This window comes from Bolinopsis microptera, chromosome 12 (assembly GCF_026151205.1).
Source record: "Bolinopsis microptera isolate Bmic1 chromosome 12, MBARI_Bmic_1.0, whole genome shotgun sequence".
In the NCBI taxonomy this organism is placed as follows: domain Eukaryota; kingdom Metazoa; phylum Ctenophora; class Tentaculata; order Lobata; family Bolinopsidae; genus Bolinopsis; species Bolinopsis microptera.
Window position 1 is genome coordinate 13,844,126 of NC_087083.1, and position 21,820 is coordinate 13,865,945.

Below are 21,820 nucleotides of genomic sequence, written 5' to 3' on the forward strand. Positions count from 1 at the left end.
ACTGAGCGGCTCCCCCTGTATCGTGAGAACGATAAAGTGAAACAATAAAATGAAACGACTGTGTGGGTTAACGGGTGATACTCGTAAAATATCTGTTCCATATATTGGACCGTCCAACTCGGCGCGCGTCCTGGTAGGTTGTAAACCTACAACTGTGTGGGTTACGACCAACGACGTGATACAATGCGCATGCATTTAATTATGCTATTCAAATTTGAAAAACCAGCCTGTTAAATTTACCGTGTAGTTTTGGAAAAGAAATTTTGCATTTGCAGTAATTCAAAGTTTGTAGTAAATTCCGATATTTTTTATTCGTTTATTTGAACTTTAAACCAGGCGCGCGTCTATATACTATCCAAATCACAAATTTATATGCAGGGGGTCGGGGTTCATTTTGATTTTAGTTGTGAAATTTGATTTTGAGATAGCAATTGACCAGCAAACTAGGGCCTGTGACCAAACTTTTGAGGAGGTTCCAGACTTTGGGTGCCCGGTGCCCACGTACTTTTCCATTGTCAATGGAATATACCCCTGTGCGCATTATAGACTTCATACTTCGTAACATGGCACATATACTTCGAAGAAATTTAGATGAGTAACATCCGTCAACAGTTTCACATAGCCATGTGTCTACGCGTACTGCGTGACGCGCTTGTTTCACGCGCTACTGCAAGCGAGAGGGCTCTGGTTAGAGCAAGTCAACAGTCAACTACCTCAAGCCATTTACGTACCGGTGCCCGCAGGACAGCCACCCCCATATTTGATCCCAATTATGCAAAATCACCTTAACATTGGAAGGCGGCAAAGGATATTCTACTTGTGAAACAAGCGCGTCACTCAGTACGCGTATACACATGGCTATGTGATGTTTAATGCAATAAAACGACCAAATGACAGTTATAACAATCTGAAATAGAAAAAGGATTAGAAATACATAATCCAATATTCATTGCTCAATAGTCATTGACCATTGTTAATGGTCTGGCCCGGCGCGCGCTACTTCGTAGCACTTGCCGTCGGGCCATTACATATAACATTTCGAGAAGAAACCGGCGCGCGCTACTTCGAAGAAAGTTAGACGAGTAACATCCGTCAAAATAGTCAAGAATACATCATAAAACGGGATTTATAAAACGGCTAATAGTACTTTAAAACATAGTACTCGAAAACATACAAACTCACCACTAGGTGGAAACGAAACTTGACATCCTGTCCTAAATAAGAGCAATGTTATAAATAATGATATAACATGTGAAACCTTAACATATTTAAAAAAACATACTTTGGGTGCTTCAATTAATTTAAGTAGATATTATATTAATCTTTTGGTCAAAGTTGTAAAGTTTTATCAAAATTGGATACAAATTGCATTGACTGAGTTATAAGCAAAAACCTTTATGACCTTATTTGGGCATGTGCACTAATTTTTATATAATAGTTGAGTGTGCTTAATCACTTTAAATGCAAACCTCGAAATTAAAAAAAAGTTGAACCTAACCTCAATCATTGAATTTTTGAGTATAATCCCTGCCCTCAAATCGAAAAAACCCTACATTTTAATATACTTTAATATACCCAGAATTAGTCAAGCTATATTCTCCGTTTAGATTTGCAAGATCCGGCAATATAAGCCTTTTTTAGTCCCCTGAACTCATACACGAATTTACATCTATTTTGGACAAAAAATGGCCGTGTTATGAGCGAAAAACCCAGTTACTCTCCCTACCTAGTATAGTGCTAGAAAACAAGATTCACACTTTAAAATATTCAATAAAAACATTTTGTATGTCCTTTCCAAACCATGATATATATTGTTTAAATGTAACCAAACAGTATGAACTAATCATAATGTAACCATATACTTTAGGAACGGATGTGACTAGGAAAGTAGATGTTGGCGCACTTGTTTTTCCAGATAATACTAGTTACACTGTATGTAGTTAATGGTTCCTGGCAACCTAGTAAACCTACACCAGGATACCCCGATTCAGACTATCTGGGCCACACAGCTTTACAGAGAGTTCCGGTCGAAAACCTGGGTCAAGATGTTCAGTTGAGATGTACTAAAATAATTGAGAGGTCACAATCTGACTATATTGAGACTTCCCGTCAATGTAGCCCATCCTGGCAGGACGGCTGTTTCCACATGTGGTTGAAAGATGGTGAAAAGATTGATACAAAAAATTGGAAATATGATACTAAGTCTATCATCACGTACGACTACTGTGAAAACTTTGAATGGACAACAGATTTAATAAAAGGATTCGGCCCCATAGTTGACATGAACTCAGGCGACAAAAATGACTATGCTAGCAGAGAAATGGCTTGTTATGCATCATCCCTAACCATCAAAAGTGTGGTTGCAGCTGACTTTGGGAAATACACATGTAACTTTTCACATCACACAGTAGACGAGAACAACTACTACAACAGAGGAGTCAGTTCACTGCAAAACATAACCCTTTACAATGTAAACGACACAAGCATCAAACAGAACACAAAAGTAGAGTACTTTGAGAAGTTTTACACGAAAGGGCTAAAAGATAAGATGTTGTTGCAGTGTGTTGTTACCGGTGGGGAGCTACAGTGGTATGTTAACCCCTTCAAAAACGTCATGTCTTTTGGTATTTACCCTGAGAGTGGTTCTGGTGTGCCCTTGGCGGAGTTGAATTCTCAAGATTTTTGGCGATGTTTCAACTATTCGGAGGATCGGCACTCTCCACACAAGGGAATCACAGAGTCCTTTGTATATGTTGACCATATATGTGCTTTGGATTATGGTCGAATATCGTGCATTGTTGGTGGCACCGGACTTGGAAAAGTGAAAGGAAATGAAGCTACCATAGGCAAGAAGTCCGATTATTATTATGATAATTATTATCCGTATAGCTGGGAACGTGAAACATTTATGGCAATTGCTGGTTTTACAGTTGTCCCAGTGGTTGTTGCTCTACTGATCGCATCTCTCATATTTGCCGCGGTAAGAGCCAAGTTATGTGAGTGTTGCAGCCGTAACTCTGTTAATCCAAGAATGGTACAGTTTCAGCCACAAGTTCCTTACCCTGCTCAACCAAACCAAGTTTACCCAGCACAACCGGTTCAACCTCAGGTACCTTACACAGCACAACCAGTTCAAGCTCAGGTACCTTACCCAGCACAACAAGTTCAACTCTAGGCTCCTTACTCTGTTAATTTATAATGGACACGGTTGTGTATTTGATGGTTGTAAAGCCCTGTTTACCAGGCGACTCACAGTTTATGTATAACAGGCTACAAAGTGGGCCAAAATTAACGCAATGTTAACTTATCATTACAAACGCTCTGTACCGTACTCAATGGTTTGTACTCTCGTGTCCAGTACTCTGATATTAAAAGCTAATTATTTGCCCACATTAAGTGTAACAAGATAATAAGCTGTTACTTTATTATCTTATGGAATATATCAGATAGAGTAGTTTCTACTTAGTTTAAATCTTCTTATTATTGTAAATATTATTTTTTCGATTATCTTCAGCTAGTTTAGAAATTATGGAATCGAATTTGTTCTGCTACGACTTCAGATTTTCTACTGTTATGATGGGGGATGCTCGAGAAAAGTTATGGTATATACATGTTACAGTTCTGAGGTTATTTCAAATTGAGCTGTTTTTTTAGTTTGCTGTTTAAGTTTTAAAGTCAATGATTTTATATTCAAATTTGTTCATATTTTCAGTGGTATTGTATTTGCATTATATTGATAAAATAGAAGTTCTCATTTTCATTCTTGCTGATAAATTTGCGTTTTACTGTTTAAATATTATGAGAAAAATCCTTGTAATTGTCCAAGTACAGTAACTATAGTAAACTACAATTAAATACATTTATTGACGTGACACACTGTAAGAGCCCAGCCGTCGTTAAACTGGCTGTGAACTACAAAAGGTGGCCTGGAATAATATGTCAATCAACCTAGGGCGGAGAGTTTATTTTAAGGCTCCATAGAAGCTTTCCTATAGCTCCCAAACATGATCAAACCTGGATAGCCCGGGCAAGCGGGTCAATACTTACCTGCATCATGTCCTCCTTCAGGTTCCACCAGGGTCTCGGGTTCGTAACGTTCCACTAATTTAGTGGCACTCGAAAGCCTCCGAGAGACACGGCATCATTCCGTATTAGTAGTGTTGTTATTTTAACGTAATTTCAATGACAATTTGCAGCACAGGATTGCTCCTGGCTGGTGACCCTTGTTGTCACTGATTTATATAATAACACCAGTAAGGTACGCCTATTTAGGGGGCCAGAATATAGCTTCTGACATCAAGGTAATTATACCAAGCAATGGATATATATAATCGTAATATCGTCATAATAATTTAACTTAAGTTCTAATCCTAAAGCCTTCTAGGAGTACTCACTCCGGTGGTCGTTAGATCTCTGGTGAAGCTTAGAGGCGTAGAATCCGACAAGGTTCAACGTGGTGGCTACTCCGGGAAGTACTGCGACAGTGGTGTATCATCATCAGCCGCTCGAGGGTGAGGTCCAGAGAGATCGGCAGAGTTCATCAAGGTGGTGAAGTCCTTCCGGATACTTCCATCTTAAGTCACGAGTAGAAAAACGTAACGTACTCTGGATCGGTCCAAGAGAAGTGATGCGACGTGACTCGTGGTTCACAGGTGGCTTGAGAGCGACAGTCTCGGCGGCTCTTCTGGGATTGTTACCGAGGCTTGCCGCGCTTGGTTCGTTATCAGACCAATTACCATTGTGGTATGGGTCGTCCTCTTAACACCCAATTGGCGGTGAACCCTTGGCGAGTTCGCAGTGCCCGTCCTAATTATCGACACTTCAGCTCCCGGCTGGTAAGGCCGTCAGGTCGGGTTTCTGTAACCATGGCAACCGATGTTACCATGACGACCGATGTACGCTGATCCAGGGAAGAACTATCTGGGTAAGGTCCGGTCTTGGATAACGTCAGATCCGGGGGTTCTTACACACACCCCTGTGGATGGCCGTAAAAAGCCTAAACTAGTCGATTCACAGGCAGGTAGCCTCGAGCTACATCGTTTTCGTGTCTTCATGATGATGATCAATTAAGGGGGCAGGGGGGGGGGGTCTTCATGGAAATTTTCTCAAAATCGACTTTTTAGTTGTTTCTGATAGAGGGGAGTGATATCTATCAGATGCTTTTAATCCAATAGAAAAATATTGTTCCTAGCCGAAATTATCGCCGGTAAAAGGTCAGCGCTTATGTGTAATTGTATTGCGCGAGCGATTTTTGATCGCGTGCCCTGAAAATCGAGTCTAAAAATCTATCTTCTCTTACATTTTTTGAGCAATCAACCTCAAACTTTCAGAATATGTTCTAAGGATCATTTAGAAGAGATTGTCCAGGCAAAATTTTGAGATAGGCCTTTAAACATTTTTTATTCAATTTTAAAAATCTTGGACCTCGAAAAATCGTCAAAAAACCAGGTCTAAGATTTTTAAAATCGAATAAAAAATGTTTAAAGGCCTATCTCAAAATTTTGCCTGGACAATCTCTTCTAAATGATCCTTAGAACATATACTGAAAGTTTGAGGGTGATTGCTCAAAAAATGTAGGAGGAGATAGATTTTTAGACTCGATTTTCAGGGCACACGATCAAAAATCGCTCGCGCAATACAATTACACACAAGCGCTGACCTTTTACCGGCAATAATTTCGGCTAGGAACAATATTTTTCTATCGGATTAAAAGCATCTGATAGATATCACTCCCCTCTATCAGAAACAACTAAAAAGTCGATTTTGAGAAAATTTCCATGAAGACCCCCCCCCTGCCCCCTTAACATATCCAAATAATTGAGCATGCTTAATCATAGCATTCATAATTAACTTAGTAATATTTTAAACCAGCATCAACCTTTCCATATCAAAGTACATTAAAGTATTTCCCTGCCCTCAAATCAGAAAAAAACCCTACATTTTAATACATAATATACATGTATACATACTTTTATATAATATGTACATAATTTAAGAATTAGTCGAGCTATATTCTTCGTTTAGATTTCCAAGATCATCCTTTTTTTAGTCCCCTGAACTCATACACGAATTTACATACAGTTTGGACAAAAAATGCCTGTGTTATGAGCCAAAAACCCAGTTACTCTCCCCTACCTAGTATACTTACTTACTTGTACTTGATTAGGTCTCCTCAATCATTCGAGTGGCCTGCACCAATGAACTCCCGTTTGTGATGTATCATCTCCCTCCAAAGTTTGCGGTCACTAGCCACGAAGGGCCCCGCTGACCCCGCTGGGGGGGGGGGGGGGTGGGGGGGGGGACGTCTTAGGTGGGCGCCAAATCGTCGTTTGAATGTGGGACAATTTCGAAAACTTAACTAAAGTACTAGCAAAACTGCGCGTTTTGCTCTAGATACACACTTTTTTAGAGATCTTAGGTGGGCGCCAAATCGTCATTTGAATGTGGGGCAATTTCGAAAACTTAACTAAAGTACTAGCAAAACTGCGCGTTTTGCTCTAGATACACACTTTTTTAGAGATTTTACCGGCGTATCCTCTGAAATCACCTAATTTGTTCAATTTTAGGGAGGGGCACCAAAAGGGGAGGGGGCGCTTTTTCAGCAGAGGGGGGGGGGGGGGGGGGGGGGGGGGGGGCGCCAACAGGCTACGTTACGCCACTGTTCGTAACACTAATATGTTTTAAACATCCCCCTTCCATTTAGTTGCTTGGAGCATTAGAATATATAATACTAGAAACCCGCTAGTCGAAAGCTTTGTTCGAGGAAATTTTAAAAATCAGTTATGTTTTAATTTCTCTTCATGATACAGCTCTGTTATACAGTAGACATAATGGAATTTATTTAACAATGGCGACAGCGTTGTTAGTATTCGGATTCCCAAAACGATACTTTTTACCGCATCAAAAAATACCAATCACAACCAAAGTTATGAATATAAGTCATAGCGTGAGCGTAAATGTGAGCTAGTTTTGAAGTTATGACGTAGCATACAGCATAACAACGCGCGTAGTTAAGATGTTCTTGCTCGCGCACGTGCATTTTTATCGTTGCTACGCAACAGCGCAGTAAACCTTAAAATAACGCCATTATTCTAACGATTATTTAACCTCACTTCCGACGTTAATTATAAAAAATCTAAAGCCTAAATCAAAATTCTAAGAATGCTATAGCCTATTCCTATCCTTTTTCTACAACCCTGCTAAAAATGGCGAGGTTTCAACTCCATTTGCGAGCTGGGTTTGGCTTCACCAGAGGGTCATTTTGAGGTCGATTTTCGGTGTATTTTCTTCTATGTGCCCGTTGCCGGGGAAATTTCGTCAAATTTAAAATATTGTATAGATAATGTTAAGATACTCCTCAGATGTAATATTCTGTTTAAAATGATGATCGAAGCATTTATTGAAATATTAAGTCCTTTCCAAACCATGATATATATTTTTATGTAACCAAACAGTATGAACTAATCATAATGTAACCATTCATTCATCTGGTGGGTCATAATGTAACCATATATATACTTTAGGAAGTAGATGTTGGTGCGCTTGTTCTTCCAGATAATACTAGTTACACTGTATGTAAAAAGTAAAAAAATTAGTGGTTCCTGGCAACCTAGTGACCCTACTCCAGGACCCCCAGATTCCCCCTATCTGGCCCACACAGCTTTACAGAGAGTTCCGGTCGAACACCTGGGTCAAGATGTTCAGTTGAGATGTACTAAAATATTTGAGAGGTCACAATCTGACTATGATGAGACTTCCGGTCAATGTGACCCATCCTGGAGTGACGGCTGTTTCCACATGTGGTCGAAAGATGGTGAAAAAATTGATACAACAAATTGGAAATATGATACAAAGTCCATCATCACCTACGACTACTGTGAAAACTTTGAATGGACAACAGATTTAATAAAAGGATTTGGCCCCATAGTTGACATAAACTCAGGTGCCAAAAATTACTATGCTAACAGAGAAATGGCTTGTTACGCATCATCCCTAACCATCAAAAGTGTGGTAGCAGCTGACTTCGGGAAATACACATGTAACTTTTCACATCATACAGTAGACGAGGATGACTACTACAACAATGGAGGCAGTTCACTGCAAAACATAACCCTTTACAATGTAAACGACACAAGCATCAAACAGAACACAAAAATAGAGTACTTTGAGAAGTTTTACACGAAAGGGCTGAAAGATAAGATGTTGTTGCAGTGTGTTGTTACCGGTGGGGAGCTACAGTGGTATGTTAATCCCTTTGAAAACGACACGTGTTCTGGTATTTACTGTGAGTCTGGATCTGGTGTGCCCTTGGCGGAGTTGAATTCTCAGGATTTTTGGCGATGTTTCAACTATTCGGAGAATCGGCACTCTCCACATAAGGGAATCACAGAGTCCTTTGTATATGTTGACCGTATATGTGCATTGGATTATGGTCGAATATCGTGCATTGTTGGTGGCACCGGACTTGGAAAAGTGAAAGGAAATGTAGCTTACATACGTGAGAAGTCCGATTATTATTTTGATGATTATTATCGGTATAGCTGGGAACGTGAATCATCTATGGCAGTTGCTGGTTTTACAGTTGTCCCAGTGGTTGTTGCTCTACTGATCGCATCTCTCATATTTGCCGCGGTAAGAGCCAAGTTATGTGAGTGTTGCAGCCGTAACTCTGTTAACCCAAGAATGGTACAGTTTCAGCCACAAGTTCCTTACCCTGCTCAACCAAACCAAGTTTATCCAGCACAACAAGTTCAAGCTCAGGTGCCTTACCCAGCACAACAAGTTCAAGCTCAGGTACCTTACCCAGCACAACAAGTTCAACTCTAGACTCCTTACTCTGTTAGTTTATAATGGACACGGTTGTATATTTGATGGGTGTAAAGCACTGTTCACCAGGCGACTCACAGTTTATGTATAACAGGCTACAAATTGGGCAAAATTAACGCAATGTTAACTTATCATTACGAACGCTCTGTACCGTACTCAATGGTTTCTACTCTCGTGTCCAGTACTCTGATATTAAAAGCTAATTATTTGCCCCCATTAAGTGTAACAAGATAATAAGCTGTTACTTTATTATCTTATTGAATATATCAGATAGAGTAGTTTCTACTTAGTTTAAATCTTCTTATTATTGTAAATATTGTTTTGTTGATAATCTTCAGCTAGTTTAGAAATTATGGAATTGAATTTGTTCTGCTACGACTTCAGATTTTCTACTGTCATAATTGAGTGTTCAATTGGTTAAAACCTTTAAATATTAGATAAATTATTAGCTTCAAGTACTCTTTTGATGTAAATTTCAGATGTTAAATATTAAGTTCTGTAATTTAAAGATTCTTCATGTTGTTTATTTCAATCAGTTTAAATTTTAGCATTGGTCTATAAAATTTATAAACGTAGTTAAGTAGGAACTGTAACGGGAAAAAAATTTGATATGTACCAGTTATATGTTATAAATTATATGTACTAATATGTAATAATAATCTGTACTAGTAATATGTACTAATATATTGTACTAATAGTAATATGAACTAATATGTACAAATATGTACTGATATATACCTAGATATAAGATCCCTAATATTGGGGGATGCTCGAGAAAATGATGGTACAGAAATCCGAAAGCAAAATATACATGTTACAGTTCGAGGTTATTTCAAATTGAGCTGTTTTTTAGTTTGCTGTTTTAGTTTTAAAGTCAATGATCTTATATTCAAATTTGTTCATTTTTTCAGTGGTATTGTACACATTATATTGATAAAATAGAAGTTCTCATTTTCATTCTTGCTGATAAATTTGCGTTTTACTGTTAATTAATATTATGATCAAAATCCTTGTAATTGTCCAAGTGCAGTTACTATTATAGTTAACTACAATTAAATATATTTATTGACGTGGATCCCTTGTGATGGCCGTAAAAAGCCTAAACTAGTCGATTCACAGGCAGGTCGCCTCGAGATACGTCGTTTTCGTTTCTTCATGATCATCAATTAACATACCCAAATAATTGGGCATGCTTAATCATAGCATTCATAATTAACTTAGTAATATTTTAAACTAGCATTTACCTCTCCATATCCAAGTACATTAAAGTATATATCCCTGCCCTCAAATCGGAAAAAACCTACATTTTCATATACATACTTTTATATAATACACATAATTCAAGAATTAGTCTAGCTATATTCTTCGTTTAGATTTCCAAGATAAGCCTTTTTTAGTCCCCTGAACTCATACACGAATTTACATCCAGTTTGGACAAAAAATGGCCGTGTTATGAGCCAAAAACCCAGTTACTCTCCCCTACCTAGTATAGTGCTAGTAAACAAGATTCACTTTAAAATATTCAATAAGAACATTTCGTATCACTAATATGTTTTAAACAACCCCCTTCCATAAAGTTGCTCGGAGCATTAGAATATATAATATAATGTTAAGATACTCCTCAGCTGCAGTAGCCTGTTTAAAATGATGATCGAAGCATTTATTGAAATATTAAGCTGACAATTAGATGTCCTTTCCAAACCATGATATATATCTTACTATATTATATAAAGCGAGACGATATATATGGGGGTTCCGTACCATTTTACTGACACAACGGCATCAACTTTAACGCGAATTTCCACAAAACCGTAAAAGATATAGAACTGAAACTTTTTTGACTGGGTCAAATGTTTTAATGGCCTCCAAATCAGCATAAAAAATAAAAAATAGGCCAAGAAATAGGAGTTTTAGAGCCCAAAATTTGGATCCCCAAGTGGTGTCAAAAACGCGAATTAAATAGGTCATAATTATTTTAGTCTCTTCAGTCTTGACACCATTTTAGGGTTATACGGGTTCCTGCTAGTTGTTATAATGTAACCAAACAGTATGAGCTAATCATAATGTAACCATTCATTCATTTGGTGGGTCATGATAATGTAACCTATATTTTAGGAACGGATGTGACTAGGAAAGTAGATGTTGGTGCGCTTGTTCTTCCAGATAATACTAGTTACACTGTATGTAGTTAATGGTTACTGGAAACCTAGTACCTACCCCGCTACAGACTATTTTGCCCACACAGCTTTACAGAGAGTTCCGGTCGAACACCTGGGTCAAGATGTTCAGTTGAGATGTACTAAAATAATTGAGAGGTCAAAATCTGAATCGGAGGGGGACAGTAGCGCATATACTTTTCGTCAATGTGACCCATCCTGGATGAATGGCTGTTTCCACATGTGGTTGAAAGATGGTGAAAAGATTGATACAGAAAATTGGAAATATGATACAAAGTCCATCATCACGTACGACTACTGTGAAAACTTTGAATGGACAACAGATTTAATAAAAGGATTCGGCCCCATCGTTGACATAAACTCAGGCGACAAAAATGACTATGCTAGCAGAGAAATGGCTTGTTATGCATCATCCCTAACAATCAAAAGTGTGGTTGCAGCTGACTTTGGGAAATACACATGTAACTTTTCACATCACACAGTAGACGAGGACGGCTACTACAACAGAGGTGGCAGTTCACTGCAAAACATAACCCTTTACAATGTAAACGACACAAGCATCCAACAGAACAGAAAAGTAGAGTACTTTGAGAAGTTTTACACGAAAGGGCTGAAAGATAAGATGTTGTTGCAGTGTGTTGTAACCAGTGGGGAGCTACAGTGGTATGTTAATCCCTTTGAAAACGACACGTGTTACGACCCGACTTTCTACTGTGAGAGTGGTTCTGGTGTGCCCTTGGCGGAGTTGAATTCTCAGGATTTTTTGCGATGTTTCAACTATTCGGAGAATCGGCACTCTCCGCATAAGGGAATCACAGAGTCCTTTGTATATGTTGACCATATATGTGCATTTGATTATGGTCGCATATCGTGCATTGTTGGTGACACCGGACTTGGAAAAGTGAAAGGAAATGTAGCTTACATACGCAGGATGTCCGATTATTATGTTTATGATGATAAATATCCCTACTGGGAACGTGAAACATCTATGGCAATTGCTGGTTTTACAGTTGTCCCAGTGGTTGTTGCTCTACTGATCGCATCTCTCATATTTGCCGCGGTAAGAGCCAAGTTATGTGAGTGTTGCAGCCGTAGCTCTGTTAACCCAAGAATGGTACAGTTTCAACCACAAGTTCCTGCTCAACCAAACCAAGTTTACCCAGCACAACCGGTTCAAGCTCAGGCACCTTATCCAGCACAACCGGTTCAAGCTCAGGTACCTTACCCGGCACAACCGGTTCAAGCTCAGGTACCTTATCCAGCACAACCGGTTCAAGCTCAGGTACCTTATCCAGCACAACCGGTTCAAGCTCAGGTACCTTATCCAGCACAACAAGTTCAAGCTCAGGTACCTTACCCAGCACAACAAGTTCAACTCTAGGCTACTTACTCTGTTAGTTTATATTGGACACGGTTGTGTATTTGATGGTTCTAAAGCACTGTTTACCAGGCAATTACTCACAGTTTATGTATAACAGGCTACAAACTACAAAGTGGGCCAAAATTAACGCCATGTTAACTTATCATTACGAACGCTCTGTATCGTACTCAATGGTTCCTACTCTCGTGTCCAGTACTCTGATATTAAAAGCTAATTATTGCACACATTAAGTGTACCAAGATAATAAGCTGTTACTTTATTATCTTATTGAATATATCAGATAGAGTAGTTTCTACTTAGTTTAAATCTTCTTATTATTGTAAATATTGTTTTGTTGATAATCTTCAGTTAGTTTATGAATTATGGAATTGATGGTACCTATATACATGTTACAGTTCTGAGGTTATTTCAAATTGAGCTGTTTTTTTAGTTTGCTGTTTAAGTTTTAAAGTCAATGATTTTATATTCAAATTTGTTCATATTCCAGCTCTCCAATATCCACCTTGAAGCTGCATTTTATATCCTAAATATAAACTAAATCATGTTTTAGTGTAGACTTTTTGTCACAACAAGACTGCAACCTATAGTAACAATTATAAACAGAACCCCTAATGAACCCCCTAGTCCTAATCTGAGCCTTGTCTCTAAAACCTTAACTGAACTAGCGTTTCGGTGTGTGCAAAAGCTTCCAGGCACGCACATTCCTTGCCCCGTTAGTTACCTGTCCTTCTTAAACCAAACTAGCAGTCAGGACAAAAAGTCATACACCAAATGGGCATTATATTTTATGAATTGTTTTACATCTTTTTATTCTGTAAAAATGTGCAAAAATTAAATTTCTTGTTTCATTGAAATTTCTTGTTTCATTGATATTTTTAGTGGTATTGTATTTGCATTATATTGATAAAATAGAAGTTCTCATTTTCATTCTTGCTGATAAATTTGCGTTTTACTGTTAATTAATATTATGATCCAACTCCTTGTAATTGTCCAAGTGCAGTTACTAAAGTTTTAATAAAAACTACAATTAAATAAATTTATTGACGTGGATCCTTTGTGATGGCCGTAAAAAGCTGTAAAAAGCCTAAACTAGTCGATTCACAGGCAGGTCGCCTCGAGATACGTCGTTTTCGTTTCTTAATGATGATTAATTAACATACCCAAATAATTGAGCATGCTTAATCATAGCATTCATAATTAACTTATTAATATTTTAAACCAGCATCAACCTTTCCATATCAAAGTACATCAAAGTATATCCCTGCCCTCAAATCGGAAAAAAACCCTACATTTTAATATACATACTTTTGTATACACATAATTTAAGAATTAGTCGAGCTAAATTCTCTGTTTAGATTTCCAAGATAAGCCTTTTTTAATCCCCTGAACTCATACACGAATTTACATCCAGTTTGGACAAAAAATGGTCGTGTTATGAGCCAAAAACCCAGTTACTCTCCCCTACCTAGTAAGCTAGTATAGTGCAAGAAAACAAGATTAACACTTTAAAATATTCAATAAAATTATTTCGTATCACTAATATGTTTTGAACAACCCCCTTCCATAAAGTTGCTTGGAGTATTAGAATATATAATGTTATGATACTCCCCAAGCATGTATTGAAATATTAAGGTGACAATTGGATGTCCTTTCCAAACCATAATATATTGTTTAAATGTAACCAAACAGTATGAACTAACCATAATGTAACCATATACTTTAGGAACGGATGTGACTAGGAAAGTAGATGTTGGCACACTTGTTCTTCCAGATAATACTAGTTACACTGTATGTAGTTAATGGTTCCTGGCAACCTAGTACCTACCCCGATTCAGACGATCTGGCCCACTCAGCTTTACAGAGAGTTCCGGTCGAACACCTGGGTCAAGATGTTCAGTTGAGGTGTACTAAAATATTTGAGAGGTCAGAATCTGACATGGAAATGACTTCCCGTCAATGTGACCCATCCTGGAGTGACGGCTGTTTCCACATGTGGTTGAAAGATGGTGAAAAGATTGATACAGAAAATTGGAAATATGATACAAAGTCTATCATCACGTACGACTACTGTGAAAACTTTGAATGGACAACAGATTTAATAAAAGGATTCGGCCCCATCGTTGAAATGAACTCAGGCGACAAAAATTACTATGCTAGCAGAGAAATGGCTTGTTACGCATCATCCCTAACCATCAAAAGTGTGGTAGCAGCTGACTTTGGGAAATACACATGTAACTTTTCACATCACACAGTAGACGAGGACGGCTACTACAACAATGGAGGCAGTTCACTGCAATACATAACCCTTTACAATGTAAACGACACAAGCATCAAACAGGACACAAAAATAGAGTACTTTCAGAAGTTTTACACGAAAGGGCTGAAAGATAAGATGTTGTTGCAGTGTGTTGCTACCGGTGGGGAGCTACAGTGGTCTACTGGTATTTACCCTGAGAGTGGTTCTGGTGTTCCCTTGGCGGAGTTGAATTCTCAAGATATTTGGCGATGTTTCAACTATTCGGAGAATCGGCACTCTCCACATAAGGGAATCACAGAGTCCTTTGTATATGTTGACCGTATATGTGCTTTGGATTCTGGTCGAACAATATCGTGCATTGTTGGTGGCAACGGACTTGGACAGGTGAAAGGAAATGTAGCTTACATACGCAAGAAGTCCGGTTATGATGATTATTATTATGAATATCCCTACTGGGAACGTGAACCATCTATGGCAATTGCTGGTTTTACAGTTGTCCCAGTGGTTGTTGCTCTACTGATCGCATCTCTCATATTTGCCGCGGTAAGAGCCAAGTTATGTGAGTGTTGCAGCCGTAGCTCTGTTAACCCAAGAATGGTACAGTTTCAACCACAAGTTCCTGCTCAACCAAACCAAGTTTACCCAGCACAACCGGTTCAAGCTCAGGTACCTTATCCAGCACAACCGGTTCAAGCTCAGGTGCCTTATCCAGCACAACCGGTTCAAGCTCAGGTGCCTTATCCAGCACAACAAGTTCAAGCTCAGGTGCCTTATCCAGCACAACCGGTTCAAGCTCAGGTACCTTATCCAGCACAACAAGTTCAAGCTCAGGTACCTTACCCAGCACAACAAGTTCAACTCTAGGCTACTTACTCTGTTAGTTTATATTGGACACGGTTGTGTATTTGATGGTTCTAAAGCACTGTTTACCAGGCAATTACTCACAGTTTATGTATAACAGGCTACAAACTACAAAGTGGGCCAAAATTAACGCCATGTTAACTTATCATTACGAACGCTCTGTATCGTACTCAATGGTTCCTACTCTCGTGTCCAGTACTCTGATATTAAAAGCTAATTATTGCACACATTAAGTGTACCAAGATAATAAGCTGTTACTTTATTATCTTATTGAATATATCAGATAGAGTAGTTTCTACTTAGTTTAAATCTTCTTATTATTGTAAATATTGTTTTGTTGATAATCTTCAGTTAGTTTATGAATTATGGAATTGATGGTACCTATATACATGTTACAGTTCTGAGGTTATTTCAAATTGAGCTGTTTTTTTAGTTTGCTGTTTAAGTTTTAAAGTCAATGATTTTATATTCAAATTTGTTCATATTCCAGCTCTCCAATATCCACCTTGAAGCTGCATTTTATATCCTAAATATAAACTAAATCATGTTTTAGTGTAGACTTTTTGTCACAACAAGACTGCAACCTATAGTAACAATTATAAACAGAACCCCTAATGAACCCCCTAGTCCTAATCTGAGCCTTGTCTCTAAAACCTTAACTGAACTAGCGTTTCGGTGTGTGCAAAAGCTTCCAGGCACGCACATTCCTTGCCCCGTTAGTTACCTGTCCTTCTTAAACCAAACTAGCAGTCAGGACAAAAAGTCATACACCAAATGGGCATTATATTTTATGAATTGTTTTACATCTTTTTATTCTGTAAAAATGTGCAAAAATTAAATTTCTTGTTTCATTGAAATTTCTTGTTTCATTGATATTTTCAGTGGTATTGTATTTGCATTATATTGATAAAATAGAAGTTCTCATTTTCATTCTTGCTGATAAATTTGCGTTTTACTGTTAATTAATATTATGATCCAACTCCTTGTAATTGTCCAAGTGCAGTTACTAAAGTTTTAATAAAAACTACAATTAAATAAATTTATTGACGTGGATCCTTTGTGATGGCCGTAAAAAGCTGTAAAAAGCCTAAACTAGTCGATTCACAGGCAGGTCGCCTCGAGATACGTCGTTTTCGTTTCTTAATGATGATTAATTAACATACCCAAATAATTGAGCATGCTTAATCATAGCATTCATAATTAACTTATTAATATTTTAAACCAGCATCAACCTTTCCATATCAAAGTACATTAAAGTATATCCCTGCCCTCAAATCGGAAAAAAACCCTACATTTTAATATACATACTTTTGTATACACATAATTTAAGAATTAGTCGAGCTAAATTCTCTGTTTAGATTTCCAAGATAAGCCTTTTTTAATCCCCTGAACTCATACACGAATTTACATCCAGTTTGGACAAAAAATGGTCGTGTTATGAGCCAAAAACCCAGTTACTCTCCCCTACCTAGTATAGTGCAAGAAAACAAGATTAACACTTTAAAATATTCAATAAAATTATTTCGTATCACTAATATGTTTTGAACAACCCCCTTCCATAAAGTTGCTTGGAGTATTAGAATATATAATGTTATGATACTCCCCAAGCATGTATTGAAATATTAAGGTGACAATTGGATGTCCTTTCCAAACCATAATATATTGTTTAAATGTAACCAAACAGTATGAACTAACCATAATGTAACCATATACTTTAGGAACGGATGTGACTAGGAAAGTAGATGTTGGCACACTTGTTCTTCCAGATAATACTAGTTACACTGTATGTAGTTAATGGTTCCTGGCAACCTAGTACCTACCCCGATTCCGACGATCTGGCCCACACAGCTTTACAGAGAGTTCCGGTCGAACACCTGGGTGAAGATGTTCAGTTGAGATGTACAAAAATATTTGAGAGGTCAGAATCTGACATGGAAATGACTTCCCGTCAATGTAGCCCATCCTGGAGTGACGGCTGTTACCACATGTGGTTGAAAGATGGTGAAAAGATTGATACAAGAAATTGGAAATATGATACAAAGTCTATCATCACGTACGACTACTGTGAAAACTTTGAATGGACAACAGATTTAATAAAAGGATTCGGACCCATCGTTGAAATGAACTCAGGCGACAAAAATTACTATGCTAGCAGAGAAATGGCTTGTTACGCATCATCCCTAACAATCAAAGGTGTGGTTGCAGCTGACTTTGGGAAATACACATGTAACTTTTCACATCACACAGTAGACGAGGAAGAGAAGACAGATGACTACTACAACAATAGAGGCAGTTCACTGCAAACCATAACCCTTTACAATGTAAACGACACAAGCATCAAACAGAACACAAAAATAGAGTACTTTCAGAAGTTTTACACGAAAGGGCTGAAAGATAAGATGTTGTTGCAGTGTGTTGCTACCGGTGGGGAGCTACAGTGGTCTACTGGTATTTACCCTGAGAGTGGTTCTGGTGTTCCCTTGGCGGAGTTGAATTCTCAAGATATTTGGCGATGTTTCAACTATTCGGAGAATCGGCACTCTCCACATAAGGGAATCACAGAGTCCTTTGTATATGTTGACCGTATATGTGCTTTGGATTCTGGTCGAACAATATCGTGCATTGTTGGTGGCAACGGACTTGGACAGTTGAAAGGAAATGTAGCTTACATACGCAAGAAGTCCGGTTATGATGATTATTATTATGAATATCCCTACTGGGAACGTGAACCATCTATGGCAATTGCTGGTTTTACAGTTGTCCCAGTGGTTGTTGCTCTACTGATCGCATCTCTCATATTTGCCGCGGTAAGAGCCAAGTTATGTGAGTGTTGCAGCCGTAGCTCTGTTAACCCAAGAATGGTACAGTTTCAGCCACAAGTTCCTGCTCAACCAAACCAAGTTTACCCAGCACAACCGGTTCAAGCTCAGGTGCCTTATCCAGCACAACCGGTTCAAGCTCAGGTACCTTACCCAGCACAACCGGTTGAAGCTCAGGTACCTTACCCAGCACAACCGGTTGAAGCTCAGGTACCTTACCCAGCACAACCGGTTGAAGCTCAGGTACCTTACCCAGCACAACCGGTTCAAGCTCAGGTACCTTATCCAGCACAACCGGTTGAAGCTCAGGTACCTTACCCAGCACAACCGGTTGAAGCTCAGGTACCTTACCCAGCACAACCGGTTCAAGCTCAGGTACCTTACCCAGCACAACCGGTTCAAGCTCAGGTGCCTTACCCAGCACAACAAGTTCAACTCTAGGCTCCTTACTCTGTTGATTTATAATGGACACAGTTGTGTATTTTATGGTTTTAAAGCCCTGTTTACCAGGCGACTCACAGTTTATGTATAACAGACTACAAAGTGGGCAAAATTAACGCAATGTTAACTTATCATTACGAACGCTCTGTACCGTACTCAATGGTTTCTACTCTCGTGTCCAGTACTCTGATATTAAAAGCTTATTATTGCACACATTAAGTGTACCAAGATATTAAGCTGTTACTTTATTATCTTATTGAATATATCAGATAGAGTAGTTTCTACTTAGTTTAAATCTTTTTATTATTGTAAATATTGTTTTGTTGATAATCTTCAGCTAGTTTATGAATTATGGAATTGATGGTACCTATATATATATACATGTTACAGTTCTGAGGTTATTTCAAATTCAGCTGTTTTTTTAGTTTGCTGTTTAAGTTTTAAAGTCAATGATTTTATATTCAAATTTGTTCATTTTTTCAGTGGTATTGTACACATTATATTCATAAAATAGAAGTTCTCATTTTCATATTTAAAAAAAAAAAAAATTTTTTTAAATTTTTTAAATTTTTAAATATGCAACTTCTAAAACCAATGGAGCCCTCCTCGGGGTCATTCCTCTCGCATTTGCGAAAGTCGTCCCAAAGGTGTAAAAGGAGGTCAGGATTTGTACCCGCCAAGCTATTACATTGCTAATTGTTGACCATCGGCCTTCACTGAAGGTAAGTTTTTTTAGAGTGGAGGCCTACCGTCAGCTTTGGATGCAGGGCCAAGCGGGAAACAACGTCAAGGCCCCTTTCTACTTAGGCCATGTTGGTTTTGGCAGATACTGTGGTAATAAAATATAAAGTGAATGAGTGAAATGAAGTGAGTGAAAAGGGTGTAAGAGAGGAGGCTGGAGGAGCTTGTAAGAAATTTAGGAAAGGAAGGAAGCAGGGCATGTACTACAAAAAGACAGCTACTAGTAGTACTGCAAGATTGTAACAATAACCGATAAAAATTAAATAACATAGACAGCAATAAAAATGGAGTGGACATATTACCCTAATCGGCCAAGATCGACACAATAGAACTTTTGTGACCTATTTTATCTCCTTGAAGTGATAGCTTAAGAAGTTTGATATACCCTTGCCAGATCAGCAAGTCTCCTGCCTGAAATTTTTTGCTAATGTACCATTTGGCAACGATATTAAAATAATTTATAATTTGTGAAGTGTGATTACAGACTATAAAATTAATTTTAGTGGGATCTTCGTAATTTCTATCGATTTTCCTTTAATAAAGTCTTCAAGTATTGTGATGAAGCTATTTGTGTGAATACAATGGAGGTAAATATGAGGAATAGTTTCTAAATATGTTTTACACAGGCTACACATGGGAGTATCTGTAACAATTTTCATCTTATGTCTCATGTATCTACAAGTTGTGATCCTCATTAAAAGTTTGTAGTGAAATTGAATCAACTTAAAGTTTTTAGATACTAAGAAAAACAGATTGCTTAGAACGATTGCCCAGTCGATGGCTTGACTGTTCAAGTCGATAACCCTCTGACGTAAAGGAGACAGCTCGTTTGGGCAAATAGAATCGTACATTTTATCCCGAATTTTGCTTCCCTTCACCTGCCCAGTTGCAGAATGTAAAAATTGAAGTTTTATATTCGGGTCAACAAATTCGATATTCCTTGAGTTAATCGTGGGACAGTTATATCTCCGTATCCCCATGATAATGTTACAGTAATCAATTTTGGAAATCGTATTCGGAGACAGCTCCCACTTGTTCATGAACATATCGTAGTTAAGGAGTGTACTTTGATCTATAGAAAGGAAATCTGAGATGTAAAATATTCCCTTATCAATAAGATGATTGTTCCAAAGTTTGGACCCGATGTCAGTTATTTCTGGGTTGGACCACACACAGTGATCAATAGAACCCAAGGCTGCATTAGCCGAACTAATCTTCCACTCAGTGTAGCAATTAAGTACGTCCTGTGTAAAATTACAGTTGATATTAGCGAGACCGTTTTCTACAGAGATGGTGATGTGCTCGGGAAATTTCAGTTGCATAATCATAATATCTTTCCAAGTGTGGCGAAAGGAATCATGTAGTAGCTTTGAAATAAGATTAGTTTTAAGACCTATAATAAAATCGGATAAATAAAATAGTCCCAGGCCTCCATGTTCCTTGTTTCGGGTTATGATTTCACGTTTTATTTTATCCCGTTTGCAACCCCAAAGAAAATGGAATATAGTCGTGTCAAAAGTTCTGATAAAGGAAGCATCTGGTCTGGGGAGAGGAGGAACCAGGTATGTTAATTGGGAAAAGAGGAGAGTTTTGATAACCGTACATTTACCCATTACCGTCAGATCCCTCTTGTTCCACCTGTTAATCCAAGACCGAACCTTAATCAATTTATCATTATAATTACTGTTGACTATATCCATAAGTGAGCCATCATTCCTATAAACTATACCCAAAGCCGTAAAGTTGTTTGTAATAAAATCATCGCCGTAGTTCATTTGAAGGGACGCTAGAAGAGTTGTATTAAGGCGAGCACGACCTAATGGAATACATCTAGTTTTGTCGATGTTAGCTTTACACCCCGAGCACTTAGCAAACGTTCTGAGTTCTACCATAACTGCCTCTACTTTCTCTATTGAAGCTTTCAGAAACAGATCAGTGTCGTCTGCAAAGAGACTCTGTAGAATTTCCACACCCGATATGTTAATACCCCTGATATTAGGGTTGATCTGAAGTTTATTCGAGAATGTTTGAGCCACAAGTAGAAATAGAATAGGAGAGAGTGGGCTACCCTGATGAAGACCTCTGAGGAGATAAATAGGTGCGCTTAAAAACCCATTAATATTTGCATAGCTAAAGCACGCTTAAAAAGCCACTTTAATCAACTTAATAATATAATCACTGAAACCTAATTTTTCAAGCGTACTGAAGACAAAGTTATGTTCTACCGAGTCAAAACACTTTTCAAAATCAATCTGTAAAAGGAGACCCTCTTGTTCCGAGTCGTTATTAAATGATTCCAGAACCATTGACATGAGAA

The 21,820-nt window shown here is 38.1% G+C and overlaps 3 protein-coding genes across 3 annotated transcripts; all 3 read left to right on the forward strand.

Moving 5' to 3' along the window:
- The first annotated feature begins 2,281 nt into the window (after window positions 1-2,281).
- On the forward strand, window positions 2,282-12,401 carry LOC134823935 (uncharacterized protein DDB_G0271670-like). The gene is made up of 6 exons (XM_063835532.1): window positions 2,282-2,648; window positions 3,041-3,142; window positions 4,385-4,511; window positions 8,741-8,838; window positions 11,444-11,731; window positions 12,124-12,401. The coding sequence occupies exons 1-6, from the start codon at window positions 2,282-2,284 to the stop codon at window positions 12,399-12,401; spliced, it is 1,260 nt and encodes a 419-aa protein (XP_063691602.1).
- Window positions 12,402-14,098: 1,697 nt separating this feature from the next.
- LOC134824230 (uncharacterized) lies at window positions 14,099-15,816 on the forward strand. Its single transcript, XM_063836011.1, has 2 exons — window positions 14,099-15,307; window positions 15,440-15,816. Exons 1-2 carry the CDS (start codon window positions 14,132-14,134, stop codon window positions 15,503-15,505), a joined length of 1,242 nt encoding a protein of 413 aa, XP_063692081.1. The 5' UTR covers window positions 14,099-14,131; the 3' UTR covers window positions 15,506-15,816.
- A 1,395-nt stretch (window positions 15,817-17,211) lies between these two features.
- On the forward strand, window positions 17,212-19,292 carry LOC134824050 (uncharacterized). The gene is made up of 2 exons (XM_063835739.1): window positions 17,212-18,432; window positions 18,466-19,292. Exons 1-2 carry the CDS (start codon window positions 17,245-17,247, stop codon window positions 18,760-18,762), a joined length of 1,485 nt encoding a protein of 494 aa, XP_063691809.1. The 5' UTR covers window positions 17,212-17,244; the 3' UTR covers window positions 18,763-19,292.
- Window positions 19,293-21,820: the final 2,528 nt, after the last annotated feature.

Coding starts and splice junctions, on each gene's coding strand:
- LOC134823935 (XM_063835532.1), top strand. CDS start 2,282: ATGAACTCAGGCGACAAAAATGACTATGCTAGCAGAGAAATGGCTTGT. Junction 3,143..4,384: donor CACAACCAGTTCAAGCTCAG/GTACCTTACCCA, acceptor AAAGCCTTCTAG/GAGTACTCACTCCGGTGGTC. Junction 4,512..8,740: donor TCATCATCAGCCGCTCGAGG/GTGAGGTCCAGA, acceptor AAGTTTATCCAG/CACAACAAGTTCAAGCTCAG.
- LOC134824230 (XM_063836011.1), top strand. CDS start 14,132: ATGTTGGCACACTTGTTCTTCCAGATAATACTAGTTACACTGTATGTA. Junction 15,308..15,439: donor CACAACCGGTTCAAGCTCAG/GTACCTTATCCA, acceptor GTTCAAGCTCAG/GTACCTTATCCAGCACAACA.
- LOC134824050 (XM_063835739.1), top strand. CDS start 17,245: ATGTTGGCACACTTGTTCTTCCAGATAATACTAGTTACACTGTATGTA. Junction 18,433..18,465: donor CACAACCGGTTCAAGCTCAG/GTGCCTTATCCA, acceptor GTTCAAGCTCAG/GTACCTTACCCAGCACAACC.